This window comes from Aspergillus costaricaensis (genome assembly GCF_003184835.1).
Source record: "Aspergillus costaricaensis CBS 115574 unplaced genomic scaffold BO79scaffold_16, whole genome shotgun sequence".
Taxonomy (NCBI): domain Eukaryota; kingdom Fungi; phylum Ascomycota; class Eurotiomycetes; order Eurotiales; family Aspergillaceae; genus Aspergillus; species Aspergillus costaricensis.
This window is the reverse complement of record NW_020291816.1, coordinates 383003-409654: the sequence shown is the minus strand read 5'-3', so window position 1 is coordinate 409654 and position 26652 is coordinate 383003. Positions and strand designations below refer to the sequence as shown.

At 51.5% G+C, this 26652-nt stretch overlaps 7 protein-coding genes across 7 annotated transcripts; 3 read left to right on the top strand and 4 right to left on the bottom strand.

Annotated features, from left to right (window-relative positions):
• Positions 1-2083: 2083 nt before the first annotated feature.
• On the bottom strand, positions 2084-3360 carry BO79DRAFT_228629 (uncharacterized protein; the record flags this gene model as incomplete). Its single annotated transcript, XM_025683978.1, has 4 exons — positions 2084-2150; positions 2258-2576; positions 2610-3149; positions 3225-3360. The coding sequence occupies 4 exons, from the start codon at positions 3358-3360 to the stop codon at positions 2084-2086; spliced, it is 1062 nt and encodes a 353-aa protein (XP_025539430.1).
• A 1093-nt stretch (positions 3361-4453) lies between these two features.
• Positions 4454-5451, bottom strand: BO79DRAFT_217907 (uncharacterized protein; the record flags this gene model as incomplete). Its single annotated transcript, XM_025683391.1, has 3 exons — positions 4454-4602; positions 4667-5109; positions 5171-5451. The coding sequence occupies 3 exons, from the start codon at positions 5449-5451 to the stop codon at positions 4454-4456; spliced, it is 873 nt and encodes a 290-aa protein (XP_025539429.1).
• Positions 5452-6634: 1183 nt separating this feature from the next.
• BO79DRAFT_265916 (aureobasidin A1 biosynthesis complex) lies at positions 6635-12233 on the top strand (the record flags this gene model as incomplete). Its single annotated transcript, XM_025686920.1, has 1 exon — positions 6635-12233. One exon carries the CDS (start codon positions 6635-6637, stop codon positions 12146-12148), a length of 5514 nt encoding a protein of 1837 aa, XP_025539428.1. The 3' UTR covers positions 12149-12233.
• A 512-nt stretch (positions 12234-12745) lies between these two features.
• Positions 12746-15067, bottom strand: BO79DRAFT_173383 (Zn(II)2Cys6 transcription factor; the record flags this gene model as incomplete). The annotated part of the gene is made up of 2 exons (XM_025679683.1): positions 12746-14935; positions 15008-15067. 2 exons carry the CDS (start codon positions 15065-15067, stop codon positions 12821-12823), a joined length of 2175 nt encoding a protein of 724 aa, XP_025539427.1. The 3' UTR covers positions 12746-12820.
• A 5009-nt stretch (positions 15068-20076) lies between these two features.
• BO79DRAFT_265908 (cytochrome P450) lies at positions 20077-21726 on the top strand (the record flags this gene model as incomplete). Its single annotated transcript, XM_025686919.1, has 2 exons — positions 20077-20475; positions 20551-21726. 2 exons carry the CDS (start codon positions 20077-20079, stop codon positions 21724-21726), a joined length of 1575 nt encoding a protein of 524 aa, XP_025539426.1.
• Positions 21727-22321: 595 nt separating this feature from the next.
• BO79DRAFT_255252 (uncharacterized protein) lies at positions 22322-24036 on the bottom strand (the record flags this gene model as incomplete). The annotated part of the gene is made up of 3 exons (XM_025686124.1): positions 22322-22447; positions 22512-23286; positions 23348-24036. 3 exons carry the CDS (start codon positions 24034-24036, stop codon positions 22322-22324), a joined length of 1590 nt encoding a protein of 529 aa, XP_025539425.1.
• Positions 24037-25021: 985 nt separating this feature from the next.
• On the top strand, positions 25022-25635 carry BO79DRAFT_255251 (uncharacterized protein; the record flags this gene model as incomplete). Its single annotated transcript, XM_025686123.1, has 2 exons — positions 25022-25075; positions 25147-25635. The coding sequence occupies 2 exons, from the start codon at positions 25022-25024 to the stop codon at positions 25633-25635; spliced, it is 543 nt and encodes a 180-aa protein (XP_025539424.1).
• Positions 25636-26652: the final 1017 nt, after the last annotated feature.

The following is a 26652-nucleotide window of genomic DNA, read 5'->3' as shown; positions in this document are numbered from 1 at the left end:
CATCGTTTTAGACCTTTCATCCTTGTCCGAGCATTGATGGGGTATGAAGCTGTTAGCTGAGTGAGACGCAACCATGCTATCACAGAGCATGTGCTCCGTTATTTTGTGAACACTAATGTCTGCAGTCAATACCTTAGGTCAGTGGATGACTAAGTGTTAGGGCTTGGGTAAATCTTCCAGGCTCTCTCGTTTAATCATTAACGACTTGGTCCCTGATATTGTACAGTGCCTTCTCGCCCGGAAACGCAATACCCACGTTGCACACCAACGAGTCCAGAAGAGCGGATACCATAATCTCGAAGCCAACATGCAGTGTCTCAAGAGATTCCTATTCACCGAGCAAAGCTAGCAACCTCTTACATCCCAACAAAATCCGACTGTTCAGATCGCGATCGAATATGCTTATTTGGTACGGTGCTTGGTGGTGCTTGCTGCGCGGTATACGCCGTTGGAGAGAGGGCATAAGATCCGATTTAAGAGGATTGGCATGAAAGTAGAGTGAAGATTTTGCAAGGGGGTAAAGAAGAGGTCTTCTAATTTCTGGCTAATTTGCGCTCAGATGGCCGAATACCCAGCCCTAGAAGAGTAGTCTAGTTAGTAACACGCCACTCTGCCCAAAAATTAACACAAAGTGAAAGCAGAAAATCACATTATACACTATTAGAATGGCTAGGCGACCGAATTAGTATATGATAGTTCTTATTGCTGCCCTTGCTTGCCAAGCAGGTTAAGTCAGGGCGGTGACATCTCTGCAGATAGACCAACCTCATCACCCGCAACAAAGTCTAGTACACGCCAACCTTGATTTGACTTTCCTTTTCATTCGCACAATTACTTACAAACTGCCCTTATGAATGGTATTCTTGTTATAATCTGCCACATACGACCATAGGGTGTGGAAAACAGGGCTTCCCGTCCGCTCAGCCGTACTTAAGCCACACGCCGGGAGGTTAGTAGTTGGGTGGGTGACCACCAGCGAATCCCTTCTGTTGTATGTTTTTGTTCTTTCTTTCTTTTTACACGGGCATGACTCTATTTTTGCATCGTGGGGCTACGTGGGGTGAATGTGGAGGATATGAATAGTCTGCTGCGGATGGCTACGCTGGATGGTGTCTGGCTATCTTAACTCTACCCGGCTGCTCCCTGGATTCCGTCGGCCAGCGATATTAAGGACCCACCACAGAAAGCAAGACGCGACGAAATTGGTGTAGGATGAGTAGTAGGGTCCAGGGATGTCCATCGAGTGGGTTCGCACGGGAACGTAGCTAGAGGCATTGGGTGCTCATGTCGACCTAGAGTTTCTAAACAAGGAGCTATTCTAAGAGCGCCCCAAGTAGGACTTGAAAAGGGACTCGGAGTTGAACAAAACCTGAGGTTTCTTCAACGATGGACACATTGTTCATATAGCTCTGCTAATGCTGCTAATATTTAAAGCGGGGGTTGTATATATATGTGGAGATTGATGCTTGATAGTAGCACTGGTGATAATAACACTTCGTATACGTCCATACGAAGTCAGGGCATCCTTAAAACCTTCTTCGTTTCTAACTTTTAATCTATCCATAAATGTACAGGCACGTACCAAGGATGGGGCCAATAACAGTGTATACGTTGTCGACAAAGATCTGAGACGTACAGTCATTGGTTCAGATACTAAGATACCCATTGGACATACATAGCACCGTCAATGCGCCCAAGAAAATATCTTTAACGCTATATCCTGTATAGAGTCAATGTATTCAACCAGGCGAGCATTAATATCGACTATATTTCCTCTCTACTGTGGTGGAGACTACTACTGCAGCGGAGCGAACATGTCCCTTCCTCCAAGCCCAACTACTTAAGGGTATCTACTGTTAACGAGTGGAAGCTCAACCTCGTCATACAGGCAAATCTGGAAGCTCTCTCTTCTTATAAATTTAGTTGTAAACACCTTCTCTAATGGACCGCGAGGCGTCAGACGTTGAGGTAGATGGATACAGATACTATATAAATGTGACGTTCAGTTTATCAGATTAGGGGCTATTGCCGTACATACTACGTAACCTATCATTTTCTCAATGCTCATCCCAGAAGGCTATGCTCAATGCCATCTACTAACTCGTGCGTATTCATATGCAGCCTCTGAATAGTTCTCCCATTTCTCACCACTTGGACATGGATCATCAGACACCTTCCGTGCAGTAAAAGTTATCCCAGAGCCAACAAGGGAAACACAGCCATTGAAGTGAAGGCGGCGAATTATTCATCCCTAAACTTGATAGTGCCGTACTCTGGTTTGAAAAAGATCTGACCTTCTCCAGTTTCACGGCATCTGAGCTTTAACAGGTACGTGTAGGGTTCGCTTATCTTCTCTGCTTTCGCTTTCTTCGACGGCTTGCTATGTTTCTGGGCGATTGTCTTTCTCTTAGTTCCTTTTCCAATTTTTTCATGATCGTCGCCAATCTCCTCTTCGTCGGTCTCAGTAATATGCTCCTCATATATGACCATAATGCCTATCACTACACCAAAATTGAATGTAGCGTGAAACTTCCCCTTTTGTTCCGTGTTCACAATTTCAAGTACCATGTCCCTTGCTAGACTTGGTCATCCATTCTCGATCTCCTGACAGTCAACGATATAACTTCCTACCGGCGATTTATTCCTTGCCGCAGCGCCCTTCATCCGTCCGAGAGTCGCAAGGTAGTCGGCATGTATTTTCGCGCGTTCGTTTTCTCTCCTCTGTTCCCGAGCCTGAATCACAGTCCTTTCATTATTCGCATGTTTCTTTGCTGCTTCCCGAACAGCAGACATATCCCATCCCAAGAATATTGTCTGCGTCTCCGGACCCACACCAGTGTCGTGATGTAAGCCCGCCACCTGGTCAGCAGCCTCTCGCATGCGCCCTGGACGATACTCGCTATATCGAGGAAAGGAAACCCCGACGACAGTGCTTGTCCTCGTCTGGTATGGATCTGGTTCTCCAGCTCTTATGAAGAACTTCTTTATCACCCACTCGGGGTTGGAAGACAGCACCTCTATATTACTTGCAGCAATCCATTCCTGGTGTAGCTGCTCCTCCAGGGCCAGGATGTGTACGGGCACTTTGTCGCACTTTCCTTCTTGGAGGACTTTCTTCATCAGCTGCGTTCCGTTGCCTGATAGTTGGTCTTCCTCGAAAGGCACCCCATAGTGTTGTAGTTGGCTGCGGACAAAGTCGGTGCGGTCTCACAGGATCTTTTGACCTTCGCGGCTGAGCTTGGGTAGAAACATCCTTCGGAGAGAGGAACTATCTACACGTTCATTGCACCCGCGTTTAGTGCGGAACCGGCCGAATGAAGAAGTGAACCCATCGCGGGTGGCGGCGTTGTCATAGGACATGGCGGGCTGTGTGGGCCGGTTAGGTGGGGTTTTCGGGTATCTCCAGGTGTTTTCGATAGATTAATTAGATATGGTTTGTCTGAAAGGCGCGAGATTTTTGAAAGAGAGGGGGAAAGTGGACGGAGGTTGCTTCCGCCACATACAGCGTAGCCCGAAGGGAAGGGGGGGGGGGGGAAGATGGAGTCTGAAGTAATGCGACCATCAGCTACCATTCTTGTAAAGGAAATCATGTCACACAATAAATAATCATCGCAGACATCTCTATTCACGAAGGTCTCCAGTCAGGAATCAATGGCTCGACGCAAATAGCACGTACAAACACCAAGTGCAGATAAGCTGCGCACTCAACATTGCACCCCGGATACTGCCTTAAATAGGACATATGACTGGGACAATTATATATCCGTAAGGCTTTATTACGCTAGTATTTAAATATACATAACTATTCGCTTGGATTAAATCAATATGTCGAGAGGTTGTGTGCGGTCCGGATCTATCAGCAGGTATCGAGTGCCGTCTGACCCATAAAGGATGTCGAGGTCACATCCTTTCCGGTCGGTAGGTGAAAGTTTGGGCCAGCTGACGAAATGCTCGATGTGATATATCTTCAGGGTGCTGGGGCACCGTCAAGCATTCGAAATAGAAATCGCGCCGTAAGTCGATGAGGCACGCCTCGGCTACACACTGACAACTTTGGTTCTGTTTGTCTGTCCGATGATCGAAACCCTTCTGGCCCTTGCGTTTTAATAGTATTCAGTGCAATGCGTCGCATGACTCAGGATCACCCTGCTTTGTTCATTCTATGACAAATTTTATTGTTGTTTCAAAGGATTGGAAAAGAGAGACAGAATCATTCCTAGAAGGGTAATTGCTACTTAGCAACTGCTAGCATTCTATCTAGGTCTCGCGGCTTGTGTGGAATGAACGGATGATGAACGCTGAAAACAAACATACCAAATTAATCAAAAAAATCGCCAGATCTCTGGACTTGCAGCAGGGGCCAATCCCAAAGTTCATCGTTGCAACGAAAGTCGCCTCCCGCGACAGAGCAAGGCTATAGGCACTCTATAACGTGTGAAGTGACAGCCAGACCTTACGCAGCCTCGGCAACCGGGGTTCCCATGCGTCCCTCCTCAGCCAGTTTCTCCTTGTTCATGGTGTCAGGGCGGGCATCGTTGGGCTCAGAGGAGTGTTTCTCTACAATGGTGGTCTCGTCCGAATTCCTCGTGCGGGCAGCCTCTTCTAAAAGGTGTCAGCGTGTATTCGTCACAAGAATGACGCATCACATTAAAACGACGCGACTTACCAGGTTGAGGCTCCTTGGGCGGGGGGCAGTAAAAGCCGACAGCGAGGCAGATAATCATAAGGAAAATTTCCTCGAGGACGCCCATGCATAGATTGACCGTGGGGTTGGGCTCGAACAGGTTGAACTTCTCGATATTCGTGAAGTCACCCAAGCAGCCGTAGATGGTGCGCACAATAAGCAGAGGCGCACACGCGTATACTGAGTACAGGATGATCCTCTCATTGCGAGGCATCTCGTTGCGGTAGATGGTCAGGTACCCCATAATGGCCAGTAGGAGACCCAAGCAACCGACGAACATGCCCAGTGCGGCTTGGAGCATAGCGGGGATGGTGTAGGTGTCGAGGGCCTTGATAGCGCCGGCAATACCAAGGGCCAGACCGACCAAGCTGACGATGCTGACAAAGATGAAGATCCATTTGGAGAGCTTGTTGATCGAGGCATTTCTGAACAAGACATGCCCACGTCAGTCTCAAGTCACGCATTGGGTATCAGGTTGTGACTTACACTCTTTGCAGCAAACCCACGGCAGCCAGGGTTAGCGGCGCGATGCCCAACAAGTCGCATGTGATTTTTGTGGTGATCACATCGATCGAGTCGTCAGTGATGCTGATGAGCTGACATACAGCGCCGGCGATTCGGAGACAGGCGAGGATAATGAGAAATCTCCAGCATGAGGCTACGGCCTTCATACCTTGCTGATAACACAAAAGAATGGCGAGGAAGAGGCAGGGCACGAAGGCGATGAGCTGCAACAATGCGATACCATCTTCATAGCGAAACGTCATCTTGGATTGTGGTGGGCCGGAGCGGCGAATACGGCGGGCAGATGGCTATTTTGCGGGGCGACTTTAATCTAGATTGTAAGGTTAGGGCAGGTATTGAAGGCCCTTGAAAACTGGTATGATCCGATAGAATGTATTAGAAGGATAGGATATAACGATGCGAAGATAAATAAATGAAGCCAACGTCCCGGGGTAAAATAAGAGAGCGGTCTCCCGTGGTGGCGCAGGTATATGATGAAAAGATTGCAATGTGTTCGGGCTGTGCACTCGAATATAGATGATGGGTGAGGCATTCTATGACAATTTGAGGGCTTCGGGCATCTCCATGTGGAACAACTTAACATCGAGCATACCGTATTAGGAATAGGTTCAAGATGTGGCGGCCGTGGATAGCTGCCGGCTAGTCTATTTCCTATTGGGTTTAGTCCCTTGAGATCTCCTTTGGTGGGTCATCTTGTGCCGCTAACCCTGTTCCGTCACGCTTTCCTTCCTTTTACCGGAACTTCGAGCTGTCCATTTTGGGTAACATTTCCCCATCCCCCATAACTCTTGTCCGGTAATCCTCCATTTTCATACGTCCAAAGCACTCTCTTACCTCGCACTCAATGCTAAATTGAGTATACGGACTACGTCGTTTGCAGAGCCACACGATCTACGTAGCTAGCCCACCCTTAAGGCTTGTTCGTCATGGCTGAAGCATTGCCCCTAAAGTTGCGGTCACCTGATCTCACGAGCTGCCCACTAGCCCTCATTAGTGAGATTAAGCCTACTAGAAGCACGTGCAATTACCGTCTCCTTCCTTTGAACAAACAAGCCTAATATCTTACTGGGGGCCACTTCTAGAAACCTGCGTTATCCACCCTACTTTGTCGTTTTCCAGCGGGACTAGCACTCTTCATGATCGTTACTACATCCAGACAATGTCAGTCCGGAGGATCATGAACTAGAATTGGGTATCTTCGTGTAGCGATCCTCCAGGAACACTGCTGACACCATAATGGCATTTCCTCTATATATAAAGGACAACAAGGCAGGATGCCTGCTTTGTGGGGATGAACATGTTTTGAATACCCATTATCTCGGCGTTTCCTCACTTTGGCCTTCTCATTCTTTACACGTCTAGCCGGCTTTTGTCTTATTTCACTCCTTTCACCACCCCAACAACATAAGAGATCAGTTTATCACAATGACCGAGACAGAGCAACGTCAGCTCGCATATTGGAAGGAGCAGCTTGAGGGAAGCCAGCCCGCGGAGCTCCTCTGCGACAAGCCCCGGTCGGCCATCTCCTCTGACAAGGCGCAGGTCCACCACTTCACCCTCAATGACCAGCTTTACCGGGAGCTCCAGACCTTTTGCCAGACACACCAGTTCACCCCCTTTGTGGTGCTCCTCGCCGCTTTCAGGGCGACACACTACCGCCTCACCGGAGTCGACGATGCCACCATTGGCACCCCCATCCTCAGCAACACCAACATCCTATTCATTCGCACCACCGTCGAGCCAGAGGACTCCTTTTATGCGCTCGTTCAACAGGTCCAGCAGACCACCAGCACGGCATCTAACCACCAGGATGTTGCCTTCCAGAAGATCGTCTCGGAGCTGCGTCCTGGTGCCGCCGACCGGTCTCGTAACCCGCTTGTTCAGACGATATTTGCAGTTCACTCGTCAGAAGATGCCAACAGCCTACAGCTCGACAGTATGAAGGCAGCCACGTCCAAGTATGACATTGAACTCCATCTCGTCCAAAAGTCTCAGCGTATGAGCGGTCACATCATCTTCTCGGATGATCTGTTTGAAGCTTCATCCATCCGCCTCGTCGAGTCCGTCTTCACTGAGGTCCTCGGCCGTGGCGTCAAGACACCCGAGGCCCTCGTCTCAACAATGCCTCTTACCCAGGGCCTCTCCGCACTAGCCGATATGGGCCTCACAGATGTTGCGCGCACCGATTACCCGCGCGAGTCCAGCGTCGTCGAACTTTTCCGGAGACAGGTCTCTCTCAGCCCTAACGCCGTTGCCGTCAAGAATGCATACTCGTCTTCTCAACTCACGTACGCGGAACTGGACCGGCAATCGGACCGGCTCGCCCACTGGCTGGTCCAGCGTGGGATCGCCCCAGAGACTATGGTCGCAGTGCTGGCACCGCGGTCGTGCGAGACAATTATGGCTTTGTTGGCCATTCTCAAGGCTAATCTGGCCTATTTGCCTCTCGACGTCAACGTTCCCGTTGGCCGCCTCGAGAGCATCCTCTCTGCGGTCGATGGAGACAAGCTCGTCCTTCTCGGTGCCGGCGTCGCGCCTCCCGCTCTGCAGCTCAAGGACGTGAGCTTCCGCCACATTGCCCAGGCCCTAGACGAGCAAGGCCAGCACTTTTCTGGCGCTCTGCCAACTCCCACGGCTTCTAGCCTCGCATACGTCATGTTCACGTCCGGGTCAACGGGCAAGCCCAAGGGTGTCCAAGTGGAGCACCGCGGCATCGTGCGCCTGGTGCGCGAGACCAATGTGGCCTCCAAGACGCAGTCAAGTGGCAACATTGCGCACGTTGCCAACCTGGCCTTTGACGCCGCGACGTGGGAGATCTACGCCGCGCTGCTCAACGGCGGTACGATCGTCTGCATTGACTACATGACGGTCATCGACCCGGTGACCCTGGGACAGGTGCTGCAGCGGGAGGCCGTGCGGTCCTGCATGCTCACGCCTGCCCTCCTCAAGCAGTGCCTCGCCAATGCCCCATATGCTCTTTCTGGTCTGGAACTACTCTTCGCTGCCGGAGACCGTCTCGATCCTCGCGATGCTGCCCAAGCCAAGAGCATTATCAAGGGTGACCTCGTTAACGCTTACGGTCCCACCGAGAACACCACCTTCAGCACCATCTACAAAGTCCCGGCCAACGAGAAGTGTGTCAATGGCATGCCCATCGGCGTTGCCATCAGCAACTCGGGCGCTTTCATCATGGATCCCGAGCAGCGCCTCGTTCCTCCTGGAGTCATGGGTGAGCTCATCGTCACTGGTGACGGTCTTGCCCGTGGATATACCGATTCGAGGCTCAACAAGAACCGCTTCGTGCAGGTGATTATCAACGGTGAGTCTGTCCGCGCCTACCGCACCGGTGACCGAGTGCGCCACCGTCCTTCGGACGGCATGATCGAATTTTTTGGCCGTATGGACTTCCAGGTCAAGATCCGTGGTCACCGCGTTGAGCTGCCCGAGATCGAGCATGCTCTCCTGCGTAACGAGTCTGTAAGCGATGCTGTGACTCTGGTGCACCAACCCGAGGGCGAGCCGGCGGATCTTGTGAGCTTTGTCACTGTCCAAGGTAATATCGCGGATGCCGCCGCTCAGGAGGACTCCCAGAACCAGAAGGACGCCGGTGACAACAGCCGACTTGAGAACCAGGTCGAGACTTGGAGGGATCTCTTCGAGACTGGCACCTATGCGGACATCAACAGAATTGACACCACCAAGGTCGGCAGAGACTTCATGGGTTGGACGTCCATGTACGACGGCAAGCTCATCGACACCGCCGAGATGAATGAGTGGCTGGATGACACCATACACCACATGTACCGTAATGGCGGACACCCACGCAATGTTCTAGAGATCGGAACCGGAACGGGTATGATCTTGTTCAATCTCATTGACAACCTGAACAGCTATGTCGGGCTTGACCCGTCTGCATCTGCCGCTGCTTTCGTCAACAAGGTGGCCCAAGCAAGGCCATCCCTGGCTGGCAAGGTCGACGTGCGCGTCGGCACAGCCATCGACGTCGACTCCCTGGGCGAGCTTAACCATCCAGACATGGTGGTGATTAACTCGGTGGCCCAGTACTTCCCCACGCAAGAGTACATCTCCTCCGTAGTGGACAAGTTGCTGGCTATTGATGGCGTGGAGCGCATCTACTTTGGTGACATGCGCTCCTGGGCCGTCTACCGCGAGTTCTGCACGACTAGGGCTCTGCATCAATTAGGCTCCTCTGCGACCAAGGAAGCAGTGCGACACGAGCTGACGAAGGCGGAAGCAGAGGAGGAAGAGTTCCTTGCCGACCCGGCCTTTTTCACCAACTTAATGAGCCGCCTCCCGGAGATTGTCGAGCACGTCGAGATTCTCCCCAAGCGCATGAAGGCCACCAACGAGCTGAGCTGCTACCGTTTCGCGGCCGTCATCCACAAACGCCAGGACGGTAAGCCCAAGGCTATCCGGGAGATCAGCGAGGGCGCCTGGGTCGATTTCAAGGCCAAGCAGCTGGATCGTGCTGGCTTGTTAGCCCTTCTACAGGCGTCGTCGACCGCCTCTACGGTTGCCGTGAGCAACGTGCCCTACAGCAAGACTATTCTCGAACGCCACATCGTCGACTCGCTTGACGATAAGACTGAGGGGGGAGCCGACTGGCTTACCTCACAGCGTGAGGCTGCCAACCGTTGTCCAGCCCTGTCAGCTTTGGACCTGGCTGAGCTGGCTGAACAGGCTGGCTTCAAGGTCGAGCTGAGCTGGGCGCGCCAGCGTTCTCTTCGCGGCGGTCTGGACGCCGTCTTCCACCGCATCGAGGGTCTGCGCCCCTTGTTCCGCTTCCCGACTGAGCACGAGGGTCGGTCCAAAGATTCTCTGACCAACAGCCCCCTGCGCCGTCAAGAGGCTGAGGTGGTTGAGGCTTTGCTCAAGAAGGCGCTACAGGCCTCACTGCCCAAGTACATGATCCCTGCACGTATCGCCGTGCTGGATAAGATGCCCATCAACGCCAACGGCAAGGTGGACCGTAAGGAGCTGGCTAGACTGGCGAGCGTGTTTGGCAAGGCGACCAAGACCTCTCGCCAGATCGTTGAGCCACGCACAGATCTGGAGCGTGTCGTGTGCGAAGAGCTTTCCAGTGTGCTGAACGTCGATGCCGTCGGCATTACCGACAACTTCTTCGACCTTGGCGGCCACTCGCTCATGGCCCCGCGTATTGCCGCACGCATCAACCAGCGCCTGAATGCAACTATCCTCCTTCGTGACGTCTTTGCCTATCCCGTGGTTGCTGACCTAGCCAAGAGAATTGGCGAGTTGGTGGGCGATTCGTCCCAGGATAAGCTGGACCAGGACTCCGGCGAAGACGAGGACATTGAGATCGAAGACGAAGAGGAGCTCCTGACCATGTCGCTGGCCACCAAACTTCGACACTTCAACTCTATTGCCCGTCCGCAGTGCGTCAAGTCGCTAGGTATCGCCAGCGAGGACATCGAGGAGGTTCTGCCCGCCACCGGTGTCCAGACCCGCATGCTCGTCTTCGTCGAGGAGGCCGAGGAGATGAACATCACCAAGCCCTGCATCGAGCACTTTGTTTACCATTTGCCCGACGAGCTCGACCCCGCCCGCCTTGAGCAGGCCATCGTCGATGTCACCAAGCGCCATGACGCCTTCCGCACCGTCTGGGTCCAGGTCGACCACCCCCTGAGCCCCTACGCCCAGTGTATCCTCAACCCTGCGCACCCCCGTGCCCAGCTGCCCATGGTCCAAAGCGTCGTTCACGAGTACGACACCAGTCCGGACAGCCTCTGGGAACAGACCATCGGCAACGCCCAGCGCAGCGCCGAGGAATACATCCGTCTGGACCGCCCCGGTGCCGTTGTTCACGTCGTGCACTCGGCCGACAACAAGCACCACGTCATCATCTTCTCCCTTTTCCATCTTATCTACGACGGTATGAGTCTCGACTTCCTGCGCCGCTCGTTCGCACAGGCGTACGAGGGCGTTCCTCCCAGCAACCTGCCCGCGGTCGGCATGCGCCTCCCCGTCGAGAAGCACTACAGCACCGACTGGCTCGCTACCAGCATGTACTGGATGCAGCGTCTCGCCGGTGTGGCCCCCTTCAAGGCTGGCCAGACAGTGCTCAAGGGTGTCGTTCCTGGACAATTCACCTCGATCCGCACCACCCAGGACACCGCCTGCGAGATCCTCGAGTCCTCTATCAGCCTGAACGAGCTCTTCTCCCTTTGCAAGATTGCCAAGTTCCCCTCGCCCATGGCCATTGTTCAGGGTGCCTGGGCCATGACCCTTGCGCAGAGTCTCGTCAAGGCCAATAGCGCCGACCAGGAACCGTCCACCGCCAACCTCGACGTGCAATTCGGCAGCGTCTTCCACGGTCGCCACAGCCCCGAGGCCCTTCGCTGCGTAGCCCTGATGCTAGACGTCCTCCCCACCCGCATCGTCTTCTCGGACGCGTACAAGAGCGAGGCAGACGGCGGGCCCAAGAAGCGCACCCACCGCCAGATCTGCCAGGAGCTGTTCACCCAATACGTCGACTCCCTGGAGTACTCGGAGATGCCCTGCCCCACCATCGACTTTGCCAAGCTGACGCGTCGCTTCGACAACACTATCATCCTGCAGGCCTACCCCAAGGAGGAGGTCGATGTCGATGCCAGCGGCCTGCCCAAGACCAACATGGAGACTTTGCCCGGCTTCACCCGCGAGGAGAACCTTCAGGCTCCCTGGAAGGAGACCAACCACGGCTACCCGATCTTGATGGAGCTCTGGCCCGGACGTGACAACGAGGACGAGAAGTTCCGTCTGCGCTGCACGTACAACAACCGCTGGCCGGGATACGAGTTCATGACTCAGGAGTGGGCGCAGGGCTTGCTGGTGACTCTGAACCACTCGCTTGATCAGATCTTGCATAACCCGGATGGAGTGTTTGATCCTGTGAGAGACAGCAGTAGGTATTTATAATGAGTGGTGGACTGCGATGATGCTATCCTTGAGATATATTGTATATAATTTGGAGATTTGGTTTAGCAGCTTCGCTTTGTTTTGGGTCGGACTGTTTCAATTGTCTTTTTCGTTGGTCACGCTTTATCTTCTTCTTCGCGTTTCTTGTTTGTCTTGTCGATCTGTCTTGATCTCGACCATTGTCTTACTTTACTTCTAGTCCAATTAGATAGTCGCTGTTTAATTTTACTTCTGAGAAGTTCAAACTGCTGTTGTGGTCCTTACAACCTTTTGTGGCAATAATTGTCATTTGGTTTAGAGTAACCTTATTACTTATTTGACCGAGAGATGAGAAGGGCTTTCTGGCTTGTTTCGAATACTAAAGATTTTAAATCATCAACAAGATATTTCAGATATTGATTCGTCTCCTCAAATTCGAGATGGTTCATCATCTGCAAAATCACAGTGCATTCTACAAATATTAATACCTAGTATGTACTACTCATGGTAAACTCTCTCTCTCAGATAAGGTGATTTCGTTCGACTTTTCATTAGTGAAAATATATATAACAATATATATATATATATATATATATATATACTTGCATAACCCCATAGGTCCAGAATATGCTCTATATGCAGTGTATCACTGTATTAAATATCTACATTAGAATGATATGCTTCTCAACACTCTCAACTCAACGGCGGACGGAGATTGCTTGATTGAACAAAATTGGCGAAATCATCTGCCTGCGCAAGACCTGCTTCGCAGCTGATTCGGCGCAACTGGGTGGCCGTCCACGCACGGGTCTCGTGGCCGAGGTTGTGCATGCAGCCTACGGTGAGGAGAACCCAGCAGGCAAAATAGCCGCCGACGGCCAAGCCGGGAATGTTTTTGGAGCGTTCGTGCGGTTGCTGCTTCTGCTGCTGCTGCTGCTGGAGCTGCAGCTCCTGTGATGGGGAGATGGCGTAGCCCATGAGCTGGGGCACGGAGGCGAGCATCTCGTCGCGCATGCGGACGATGGTCTGGGTGGCCTGGTGTAGGCGCTCGGCGTAGTTGTTGGTGAAGAACCAGTTGCTGTCGGTGTTGGCGCCTTTAAGTAGAAGGTGGCTGATAGCGTGGTTGGCGAGGATGCGGCAGATGCGCATGCTGTTCCAGACGTCGGCGATGCAGACATCGTGGTAGATGTGGGTGACGCCGCCGCGCTGGATGCGATTCGGATCGTAGTTGTTGCTGGAGTTGGATTGGGTGGTGAACTGCCAGTCGGAAGGGCACTTGGAGAAGGTGCTCTCGAGGCGGTAGTCAATTTCGAGCGCCTGGGAGAGGTAGCGCTCAAGGTGCTCAATGGAGATGTTGGCACCCTTGAGAGGACCGGAGGACATGGAGGAGGTAGAGGCGGGGGAAGAACCGGAGGTAGTAGAGGGGGAGTTGGAGGAATCGGGAGGGACGGAGGAGGCGCCCGCAGCGGCGGCAAAGAATGAGTAGCCGCCCGGGGAAATCTGCTGGTAGAGGTCCAGAAGCTCGACCATGCCGCTGCAGGCAACCCAGTAGGGGTCCGAGACGCTAAGAGCGTTGGTGGCCTCGATGCGCAGCATACGTAGGCTTGAGGGCATGGGGGAGCCGGAGCGTAGGCAGTTGGTAAGGAGCTGGGAGAAGACATCCTTGAAGATCTGCAGACCGGTCGGGGTAGAGAACTGCGAGCGGCCGCGCAGGTTGAGGAGCGACGTGGCACCCTCAATGTGGTGCTTCCAGCCCTCGATAGAAGCCCTACTGAACTCGTAGAGGGCGAGGACGAGCACAGAGACGATGGTGCTGTCGCGACGGGCGGCCTGGGGGTCGGCGAGGGCGAGATTGACGCGCTCCATCGTGCGGGTGTACATCATCATGGACCGAGTCAAGAGGTCGGCTTGGCTCGTGGTACGAGCGAGCCCACTGAGGCCGAGAGCCAGAATGGCGCCCTCGAGCATGTCGCCGCCGCCGTCATCTTGCGCCAGCATGGCCGGGGCGTAGTCGAAGAAGCCGGAGGAAGGACCGGACTGCCGAACAACGTAGTGAGAGAGGAAGAAATCGAGACCAATAATGACGAGAGGTAAGGAGAAGGGACGCGGTATGGCCTCGGATTGATTGCTGGTGAAGTTATTGTTGTTGTGTTCTAGCCGTTGGCGGTCGCCGTGGTTGGTGCCGTCATCGGGGAGTAACTGATCCAGAGCCAGATCGTCGCCGCCTACGCTAGAAGCGCCGACATGCGAACGTGGCCCAGATATTGAGATAGGAACAGACATAGCGGAGCCAGGCCGGTCGCACGATAATACCGGCATGGAGCTGGGTGAAGCATCCTGGTGGAGGGAAAAGAGCGCATTCTCGTCCGGGTTGAAAGGGTCGGGGAAGCTCATCAACTCGGGCATGAAGCTGCCGCCGACGAACATGCCGACGCCGACATCGACGTCGCTCATGTCCAGCATGGCCTCGTCGACAACATCGGAGGGGCGGTTCGCCTGAATAGTGTAGTCTGGTGCGGAGGTGTTTTGAAGTTGTTGTGATTGTGGTTGCGGTTGTAGTTGTGGTGGTGTGTGTTGTTGTTGTTTTTTTTGCTGTTGCTTCTGTGCTTGTGGTGGAGTTGGTGTGCGCTCAACTGAAAGACGGCTGGTTGGGGTGGCCGTCGAAGTCCTCTTGGAGACTTTTGAGCGGGCGCGGTTGATGACTTGTGTGCTCTCATCGCGAAAGATGAGACTGGAAGGATCTCTGTATCCAGGGCATTTCTGACCTGTGCGCCAGCATTGGCCGCATTCTGGGACTGCTTTGTCGCACTTTTCGGGGGGGGGAGGGCAAATGTGAGCCAAAATGTGTTTGGAACCGGGACACAAACAGGAATGGCTTACTCTTCTCTTCTTGGCACGACAATTGTTGCAACTTGTTGAAGGGCGACCGCAGTAGACCATGATGGGCGAGTCTACCAAGTGGTGGTGGTGGTGGTGGTGGTGGTGGTGATGGTGATGATGATGATGAAGATTGTCGATGAATAGGCGGGGGAAATTGTGTCAGGCATCAGATCCAACGCACTGACTTAGTAACGATGGATAAGAGAAGAGAGAAAGAGAGAGAGAAGGGGGAGGGGACAGTGTCCCGTTCCGCGTGGAGACACAAGCCAAGTCAGCCAAGGCTGGTTGAGGTGGAGGTCACGGTCGGGCAACGCTACGCTAAAAAAAGCTTGGAAAGAGAAAAGCAACAAGGAGAAGACAATCACACATATTTGAAGTGGGCGAAGAATGTTGTGCCTAAATACACGCAAACACCCCCCCCTTCCCAATTGCTTAGCGCCCGGCGGCTAAGCCGGATGGGGCTGCAGCGATCGCTGATCTGCCATCCCATCCATGTCATAATACTGTAAACCTTTGATATAGTAATTAGTACCCATGGTTATAGGGATGCCTCTACTTAAAAAGGTATTAAATCAGCAGTCTGAATGGATTTTATATACTAGATCCCTTCACACTTCAATACTGGAATGTTGCTAGGTTTTTAAATGAGATTACTTTAAATTAAGAGAAGGTGGGTTTACATAAACTAATCATATAACAAAGCAACTAACTAGTTGAACTATTGAAGAGCGTAAGTACAGCCACGGTAAAGTATAGTCATAGTAAAATACACTAACATTTGTGACTTGGCCAACTGTTCAGTTTAGGCCGTTCTTTCCATATTCATCTAAATATAGGAAATTTGTCAATACTGTATCCATTATATCAGTGGTTTACTATATCTACATGACTCTTGTCTCCTTCATTGACCACGTGTGCCAGGATCCGCTTCTGGGGCGCTTCAGGAGTGAATCCCCCGGAATTCCGTACCGTTAGGCGATCCAGTCCACGACTAGACTCAGAATGCGCAATCCTTATAAGCTAACTGATGAATACGAGGCCGGATTTTCACAGTAGGTGGATATGCCCAGCTACTAGCCTGGTGCTTATAAACTAGCCCCCAACTTGGATTCGCGGGCTGATTGCATGTTTCACCACAGAAACTAGATTAAATCTCGAAATTCTCAGCCACCACATTCGATCCAGGAATCACCCGCGCGCCAGGTAGGCTCAGAATTTCGTCAAGGATTCAGCCTTGTGTGTTTCCTGCAGTGGATCCTCCGGATACTGACCGGTTGGCTAACGGGTGAAAGGCAAGGATTCAAGCCAACAGCTCAAAATGCGCCTCCTTGTAGAAGCTTCCAGGCTGAATACGAGGTTACATCCCCACAATTAAGGCCGTCTTGAAGAACGCTGACTGAAGAAGACAGCGTTGGCCACGAGTGCATATTGGGGATTTTTTCTGGAAGAGAAGCTGCTATCCAAAGTCATTCCAGAGAGGATCTCCTGTAATCGGGCAAATGATTGTTCCCGGCGTGACATCACTTAAGTGTTAGCAACACGCTTCGGCAGGGATTGTTATCAGTGATAACTGGTATCACATCACGAAGGGCATATCCACAGCAGGATAAGCACTAAGTGAGCCACGTGACTGGTCATGAATCAAGCGGGTGATGAGAGTTACGGTCACACTCGGTCGAGCGGCCCATCCGATAACGCCATACAAAAAAGAGGCGCCCACCCGCTAGTCTACTATTTGGCCTCCACATACTCCAGACTGCGTTTTGTCAAACAGACTCCACGGCTAAGCCTGAAAGCCGGCGGTTCAGGCCGCCCTTGCTAGGCGGTATCCAGAAATGCCAGTACACACGAACTCCGAAAAATGAGAATTTTGGCCCCCTTACCCAACGCCCCTGGCCCCCATGCTCGCTACCGTCAACCCTATGTGAGGATCTGCCCACCTCGTATTCCGAAGCTTCTAAGGGAGACGCTTTCTGGGCGGTTGGCTTAGCATTTTTGTCTATTTACCCGCTAGCCGAACGGTCAGTAACTGGAGGATGCACGGCCTGAAACACACCAGGGCTGGACCCTGACACCACGCCTCTGAGGATCCGGTCGATCTCAACATTCTCCTAAGCTTCTAGTCTAAAGGATGCGGCATTCTGAGCCAACAGCTCAGAATACTTGTCGTTTACCCGCTAGCCGAGCGGTCAATGTCCGAAGCGGGATCCTCACAACACTTTTCCCAACATCTACACCTTTTGACTCGAAATGTATGTTAACTTTTTCAAGAGCGTACGACTTTAGTCCGACAATGTAGATTATTATTATAATGAATAGAATTTAAGAATATATCCGGAGTTCTTCACTACATATAATAACTGTTAATTCAAAATACCTGTATTTTACTTGTATTTTGACATAATCTAAAGATTCCGTATACCAAATTGTTCTAAATTTTCTGATGTATTTTATTTTAGTCAGCTTCAAATTGGTAATATCTTTATACAATTCTAGCTTGATAAGAAGCGTGTTTGATTGGATATAATGGCATCAAAACGGATATATTTCATATTGCCCTACATGCCAAGATCGGCCGTTCGAAGGTAGTATGCGCCACGCGATCGTGATTTATATTGAAAGTGGAGTCAAAACGCTTCTGCACTTTCTGAATCAGGCATGATTGTATTCTCCTATTTAGTATTAGCTTCGTACTAACAGCACACATGCCGAAGAATACCCAGTCAGATCATAGAGAAATGTGATGACTTGCTCAGACTCGAAGACGAATATCCATGATTATGTCAAAACCACATGGCTTGTCCTATTCATACGCCACGCATAAAAAGTTCAACTAACGCCTGTCTTGTTTCTGTCTGATTATCTTCATGGGTGAGGCGGGGGACTTCAATAGATAACTTCCGCTCATTGATCCCTTTGGTATTGTACAGGGAGGCGCGAGTGAACTGTAGTTTATATCATGTTCGCTCTTTTCTGATTATCTCTAAGCACAGACCATCACAGTGTTTCTTTATATCCAACTACTATCAAGGCATTTAGGAGAACTGGGCTTATGACCCTCGTCAAGGAAATGGATTAAAGCAATATCGTACCAACCTCCCACAGCGTTCCATTCGTATACAGTCAGTCAGCCGTACAATCACCATCTATCTCCGACTAAGCGCCAAGCGCCCGATTGTAATTAGCCTAGATGGTGAAGGGATCCGAGGCATCGTACGATTGAGACTTCTACGAGCATTAGAGAAGCGCCTGAGGATCCGCATTGCGCAGAAAACCGATCTCTGCACAGAAGCCAGTGTCGGAACGTGGAATCGCTTTTAGTGATCGAACTGCTTATGCTATCTGACTTGCTAGCCTTTTTGATCACGGACATTTTCAGCGATGTATATGATTCGCTCACACTGGATCGCGTCCGCGGTCAGATTCTTGGCCTGTGGCTAGTATAACACCAGCATTCTGGAATATGTTCTGGAAGAAGTACTGAATCCTTAGCTGTCGCTCCACATCTCCACAACGAGCAACGTGGCCTGTCGGGTTTTATTGTCACTAGTTGAATGTTGAATGGCAAGGCATGCGTACATGTACGGGCAAACTATAGAGGTACCGGCTACAGAGATGAAACTTCGCCATATGAGTTCTTGCTGTCGAGTTAGGAATTAAAAAACTCATATTTATGGCAAACGTGAGTGTTTTAACCAATCTTTCCCTACCATCTACAGAATATCCTTAGAGTGCTGATGAGTCCTTTCTACAGAGCTCAGTGTAGCGTTGTAGCACTATTCTAAGTATCGAAATCGACAATAATGCACCAATTATAGTAAGCAGCCGACAGAGCGGTCTAGACTCTAGAGATACAAGCAAAATACTACATGTGCCCCTGAGCGCCAGTGGCGCAGCTCAAATCTTTACGGAAACAAAGTCACCGCGTATTGAGAAAGAGCTTTTGTTCCTTGAACAATGGCGCTATGGTAAGTTTTTGTGCGCCCCTGTGGAGTAAGATAGGAGTCGCTTTTTTATTTTATTTTTTTCATTTGTCAATGTTTCAGAGAGTGAGGTGGGCTAGCCTAAGAATCTTTATGCTGGGCAATCAGATGAGACCGGCAGCGATGGGATAGTGGGAGTGTTCCAGAGGGAGTTAGTAGTGAGGGTTTGATGGCCGCGGCACTTGTCACCTTCTTCTGAAAGAACTGGACATATTCCAGCTTGACCAGTCATGTTGTTAATGGGGTCCAATTGCTCGTTGTTGTTTAGTAGATACGTGTAGGCTGGTAGGAGACAGGAGGTGATAACATTTGATGTTAGAAGCTATATACTGTATTTCCATGTCGAACAGCAAATGAAGCAGTATTCTAGTAACTATCAAGTTATGCTAAATGACTAATCACTGTCAGGCTTATCCACAGTTTATGCATCTCGGAATATCCGCCAGAGCCCATGGGTGGTGAAGAACTGGAAAACCTAACCCAAAGCGGCGATTGGCGAGGTCTTGAATGAATGATCCATTTAGGGTCAACAAGCTGAAGGCGGGAAATGCACGTGTTTAGAAAGTCGTATAAGTAGCATCGTACGACGCGGTCAAGCGTGTCGGTGGCATGATTGATGTCAAGATGATGAATGGTTTCCAACTTACTACAATGAGACTCATCAGGAACAAAACATGAAGAACAGGCAGGGCAGCCCTGTTTGTGTCGGGCTGTGCAAAGGGGCCAAATACGTGCGGGATCCCAGCGTCATCTAGCAACGCTTTCCCAATTGGGTAGCATTTGCCGGAATCTACCCACTCACTCCGATCTGCCACGCCTCCGGAAGGATCTACCACAACTCCATAGATCCATCGAGTATAGCAATGCTGACAATAGAGTATCTACTGAGTGGAATATCGACTCCTGCGGGATTCACTAAGAATGGCCAGACTAAGTGCCCATGGAATACGAAATGGAAAATGAAGATATATCTATGTACGGGCGCTGCTATCGAAAGGAACCTGTCGTTGACATTGCATGCCACACAGGCATACCTTCATTCAGACCATAACCCTTAGTCTTCAATTCTCAAATACTTAGATCACCATGGGACTCAAGACACTCTTCTTGGTCCTCGCCGGCCTTACTTTTGTCGCGCGCATCGTGAGCGAGAAATGGAGGCACTATCAAAATGCCAAGCGCATGGGCTGCCGGCCAGCGCCCATGGCTCCATCCAAGGACCCCCTCGCTATCGGCGATATTCTGGAGATCATCCAGGCGGACAAGAACAAGGTGGTGCCTGAGCTGCTCGAGAGCCGCACTAACATCATGCGCGACATCGCCGGACGCTACGTTTCGACCTTCCGTCTCAAGAGAGGTCTGGGTGAGAACATGCTCACCTTTGACCCGGAAAACCTCCAGGCCATGTTGGCCAAACAGTTCAAAGACTTTTCCGTTGGTGGTGAGAGACTGGGATGCATGGGCCCGTTGTTGGGCAAGGGAATCGTATGTTCTCGTTATGCCTCGTGCTGTCGCCTTACATCTAAATCTGGCCCAAACTGACAATCAACGTGCATGCAGTTCATCAACGACGGCGCCGAGTGGTCGCACTCGCGTACAATGCTCCGGCCCCAGTTCACCCGGGACCAAATCAGCGACCTGCGTCTCGAAGAGCGCCACGTCCAAAATGCCATGCGTGCCATACCCGCCGCTGGAAGCAACGGCTGGACCGAGGTTGACATGCAAAGCATCTACTTTCGCCTGACCCTCGACTCCGCAACCGAGCTGCTCTTCGGCGAGAGCTGCTACTCCCAGCTGGCCGCCATGGGTGACGCCGAGGACCACATGGCCAGTGGCGGCAAGGTGACTGACTTTGGCAAGTACTTTGACCGCGCCCAGTGGTACATGGCGCAGCGCCTACGTCTACCTCGCATGAAGTTCCTATACGACGGCAAAGAGTTTCGAACCTGCTGCCAGGAGGTCCACCGTTTCGTTGACGAATGCGTCGCCAAGGCCCTGCACGACCACAAGAAGAAGCAGCAGCCCGAGGAGGGCGCATCCGAGCATTACATCTTTGTCCACGCCATGGCCGCAACCACCAAGGACCCGATCGAGCTGCGCTCCCAGCTGCTCAACGTCCTGCTCGCCGGCCGCGATACCACCGCCGCGCTGCTGAGCTGGACCACCCTGCTGCTCTCTCGCCACCCAGAAGTCTTCCGCAAGCTGCGCGAGGCCATCATCGCCGACTTCGGCACCTACGAGAACCCCCAAAACATCACTTTTGCCACCCTCAAGGCCTGCACATACCTGCAGCAGGTCATGAGCGAGACGCTCCGCCTGTTCCCGCCCTTGCCCACCAACGCCCGCTACGCCACCAAGGACACTAGCCTGCCCCGCGGCGGCGGCCCCGACGGCCAGAGCCCCGTGTACATCAAGAAGGGCCAGGCCGTCCTGTACAACGTGCATATGCTGCACCGCCGCGAGGACGTCTGGGGCAAGGACTCAGGTGAGTTCAAGCCCGAGCGCTGGGAGGCCCGCCGCTCCGGCTGGGAGTACCTCCCCTTCAACGGTGGGCCGCGCATCTGCATTGGCCAACAGTTCGCCCTCACCGAGGCTGGATACGTCCTTGTCCGTATGCTCCAGCGCTTTGACGGAATCGAGGATGTCAACGCCGACCAGAGAATTAGGTGGGGCTTGACCCTGGTCAGCGCTCCTGGTGACACGGTCACGGTGCGCCTCCACGAGGCTAGCCGGTAAGAAAAGAGCAGGACTCTCTCCTTCGACACTCCTTCGACTCTTCTTCGACAAGTATACGACATTTCATTTTCAGCTTGTACAAATTGTCATACTTTCTATTGATGTTTTATTTCTCTCCTTGGATCTGCTGTCATTTTTGTAATAGTTATTCAGTACAGTGTATGGCGGGTTACTCTGGAACGGATAGGTATCTGAGCGTTTTGACCATCACCCCCACCAGTGTTGTCTGTGCTATTAATGTACTCTATGGTTTCTTTGCTTGTAAATAGTGAGAATAATGAAAATGTCAGGTGGTAACACAATCTCAGTGTCCGGGTCCAACACGGGCAATTAGCTTTGTCTTATAAAAGCACTAACCGCTAGACCCAAAACGATATATCGCATCTAGTCAAACTAGTCCCAACATGGACTACATCAGTAGAGAGCATGAGGTGAGATTGAAACTCCAATTTTGTCTGATTTGGGGTATTTAGTCTATCGCACAAAATCATTCAACATTGCTATCGATGCATAAAAATCATAAAAGTCCTTCGCATAACCCCGCTACATTAAATGAAATGCCCGAAAAAACGTGAATGCATAATCAATGAAACGCTTAGTACGCTGGTGGTGGCATCGTCTCGGTCGTGACACTATGACCATATTCCTGGTCCAGCTTCGACGAAGCGGCAGCAAGAGTAGCGTCCGAAGGAAGGTTGACAATCATCAGGTATAAAATGTTCTGCAGAAAGCCATGGTCAGTCAAAGGAACAATACCGCCAAGTCAGAGATGGATTTAGACTTACGCTCTTGATGGATCGTTTACCACCTTCCAGCTCCCTTCTCTTCTTGCGGAACACCTCCAGACGAGGCTCATAGTCCTTGTCCAACCGCCTCAACTCGCGATCTGTCTCGGATTGACTACGTCGATCGTTCAAGATGCGCTCCTTCCGGTCGTTGTATTCATCAAGAACTCTCCTCTCCTCTTCATCAATCCTGGCGGCCTTCTTCTGCGCACGCTGCTCTGGGGTAGGACTCAACACGCCGCCGGAAAGCACGCCAATCAACCCCCCGTTGACGGCCGGATGATTGGGGTCCAGGTACCGATTGCTGAAGCCACGACCCGCCGGCCCGCTCAGCGCGTCGTTGCCGTTCTCGGCCATGTACTTTGCGCGAGCGCGACGATCGAGGTAGTCGTTGAAGTTATCAAAGGCCTTCTTGGCCTTTTCCTTGGTTGAAACCTTGCCTCCGGCGGGGGGAGCGACATCCCTCTCCGGGGCCGGTGACTCCGACGGAGAATCGGACAGGTAGTTCTTGTGTTGGCGGCGGTTGTCCATGTAGACAAGCGGTGCGACGGCTATAGGAAGACCACCAGGTCCCTGCGTCGAGCCGGAAATGTGGTTACGCATCCATGCGCTGCCGCCGCCATTGCTTGAACCGTTGACAGCCATTGAGGCGAGTTGCTTCAGACGGCTGGAGTTCTTGGGCTCCTTGAGCTCCGGATCATGTTTCATGATCATGCAGAACAGACCGTTAGGGGCGAAAAGCTCGCGGTTGTACTTGTCCATGACGTTGTTGGTCCTAAGTTAGGGCTGATTAGCACTCATGGCTTTAGGGGAGAGAGGTCGTGGTCGGCACTTACTTTCCTCTGACGTAGCCCTTGTTGGCTACCCAGGCGCCTGCTTGCACTGCTGCGGCGACGCCCATGACGATGACCTCGGGGGTGAAGCCCACGCCGAGAGAGACTACTTGCACACCGGCGAGGTACTTGTTGCCCTCTAGGGCTGTGTTGGTCTCGTCGATGAAGCGCAGGAACGACCTTTGATCGATGCCGCACGACTCTAGGGATGGTGCGTAGGCGGCCATGAAGCCTCGCTCCTGAGACCCTGGGCGCTGCTGTGGAATCACGACGGGAAGAGGCAATGGCCCTCCCATGGTGGCCATCCCGGCTTGTGAGTCGTATCTGGGATCTGGGGTGGGTTGCCCTCCAAACATGGGGTTGGGACCGGGCTGAAGCTGTCCGTATGGTGTTTGTCCATACTGTTGCTGGCCATACTGAGGTTGTTGGCCATATTGCGGTTGGCCATATTGGGGCTGGGTATATTGTTGCTGTCCGTAATGAGGTTGTCCATATTGGGGTTGTCCATATTGGGGTTGACCGTATTGTGATTGTCCGTAATGAGGTTGTCCTGTTGAGGAAGGTCCATACTGAGGCTGTCCGTACTGGGCTTGCTCGTATTGAGGAGGCGGGTGGCTAGGTGGGTCGTATCGTGTTTGTGGATGCATGCGATCCTGCCCATTCATGGGCAACTTCTCGGACTGCGTGTACATAATGTTGGAAATGATCCCCCTTGCTGGAGAATTGCGAGACACCCGTCAGTATTCGGTTGATCCTTGTGTCACGCCTGTGAATATGTGCTTGGCTTGCAGTGGCCCCCAAATCCTAGTGGATACAGTTGTTGATAGCAATACGAGGTAGAGAAAGAAAAAGGGTTAGTCTCGCGGGAGAGTTGCGACCGGGGGGGAATTGTAGGAGTGCAAAGAAGAAATTGAGATAAAGAGAGAATTGTTGATGATGGCCAAGAGATGGAGAATAAAAAGACGTAAGAAAGCTGAGAAAAAGCAATGATCTCTTCGGATCTGGTTCCTACATGGACAAGACACCGGATCGTCCACTGGCAGTGCATCTGACAGTGCCTAACATCCTGCATACCCGTTTGGGATAGGGTTGCGGGATGATCTCCCGCTGTGTCCTATTTAGGTTAGCAAGGTGCAAGTGGCTCTCCGTTTGAAAATGTGGCTGCGGAGCTTGTTGTGTCTTTCTTTGTCCTTTTACTAGCGCAAATGTGACAGCCCCGGGCATTGCCCCTTATTGAGGCAACTCTTGGCGCTGCGGCTTTGACTCTTGTCACCAACACAAGCATTTCACATTCCCGCATACTCGCAGCCGTGCCGCCCTACCCATCCACTTTTGATCCCTGTCGACCGCGACGAACATGTGGCCCCCAAATGGCCGGCTTTCTATGCCCGACGCGGCAAACTGGTAATTCACTATGCCGGTAATGTTTGGTATGCTACTCCATCTGCGGCTGAATATGATACCCTAAGTGGGCTGTGTCGTATCAGGCATCGACCGAACAAGACGTGTCGTCTATATTCATCGAAGTATATATGGGCGACGTGTTGGAAGCTTCAGAAACTCATCAATCAATCAATCAACAAAGCAACTCACACTCACCATCCTACAAAACCTCAATTCTACCTTCACTACACTTCCCTAATCCTATACCCCCAAAACCACTCACACACCAACACAATGGCCGCTCCCGCTTCCAAGACCATCCACGACCTTAACGGTTCCTGGACTGCTGTAAGAGACACCAACCAAAACCCCCACATCCATGCCACAAAGTCCTGTCCATATACTAAACATACCTACAGAACAACACCCTCTCCGAGTCCTCGGCCGATATCCTCAAGGTCCAGGGCGTGAACTGGCTGACCCGCAAGGTCATTGCCATGGCCCACGTCACTCTGAACATCAGCCAGAGCACGGACGAGGCCGGCAACATCCACCTCGACATCGAGAACAAGCCCAGCGGCGGCCTCCCCGCCACCCAGGAGAAGCGTGTCCTGAACTGGGAGCCCGTGGAGCTCACCCACGGCCTCTTCGGCAACATCCGCGGTCGCTCCCGCATCTGCAAGCTCGCCGATCTCGACGACGACTACCTCCGCCAGGGTTGGGAGGACGGCACCGAGGAGGTCATGCACTTCAAGACTGAGCACCTCGACTCCAAGGGTGTCATCACCCAGCAGGTCGCTGGCTTCATTGTCATTGGCGGCACTCGCTACCACGCTCGGCGGGTCCTCGTCACCAAGGATGATGGTGAGAGGCTCGAGGCTAAGCTTGTCTATGACTACCAGGGTTAGAATTAGATAACCCGGGGTGTATATGTATTTGATGATTCTTTGACTGTGGGGGTGGGCTACATCAAAGGGGCACAGTGTGCCAGCCCTAAGGCGATGTATATAGATTCTGTTTTTTTGTTCTTTTTCTCTTTTGTACTTGACGATACCGTTGTTACTTTGAAGCTAGGAAGAAATCTTTTGCCTAAATGAAGTCCCTTGCCAGATTCATATTGAATTGCATTGTTTCTGCGTAATATTTGTCTGTCCAAAGTAGCGTGTATGTTTCACTGATCACAAGTTGCTACACAAAGGACAGCTCAGACTATGACACCAGTCAAGCGTTTGTACAGGCCCCGCGAGAAAAAAAAATAGATCAACGCTTGAGTTGAGACATTTCCGATCACCGAAATGTCTTGCCGATCCTGTGAAATGCAAACATCGCGAACTGTAGTAGCCAATAAATCGTAACTTGACTTTGCCTGGAGAAAGACGAGATAGATTCGCATCCACTCTTATCTAAACCCTCTCTTATTCAATCATGATAACTATCATTATCTGGAATCATTCAAGGATCTACCGTATATATTGAAGTTTTATAGCTTACTGAATTACTAGAGCAATAAAGTGTTATTCTTGCCAAAAACGCAGAATTGAGATGATAAACTATGCTCAGTGTGGCTAGGATGTTGTTGTAGTGAAACTCGGAGATACTTTCTTGGAAGAAATGTTCAAGTCTTTATCGTTACGTGACCAAAGAATTGGACAAATGTGAGAATATGAATTATATGATTTGATATATCTAGCTTCTTCAAGAATATTATACAAAATGTACTTCAAAGCATCGTAGAACATGAGAGAAAAGGAAAAACATACAAGATGTTACACTCTACGGAACTAAGGCAGCACTACAGAAGGGAGAGAAAATATTGTACCAAGTCTTTATTAACGAGAAAGTAAAAGCTAATATAAACACGACAATTTTAGACAGAGAGAAACAGAGAGAGTGATGAATGAGGATACAAAGCGAGGAAATAGGGA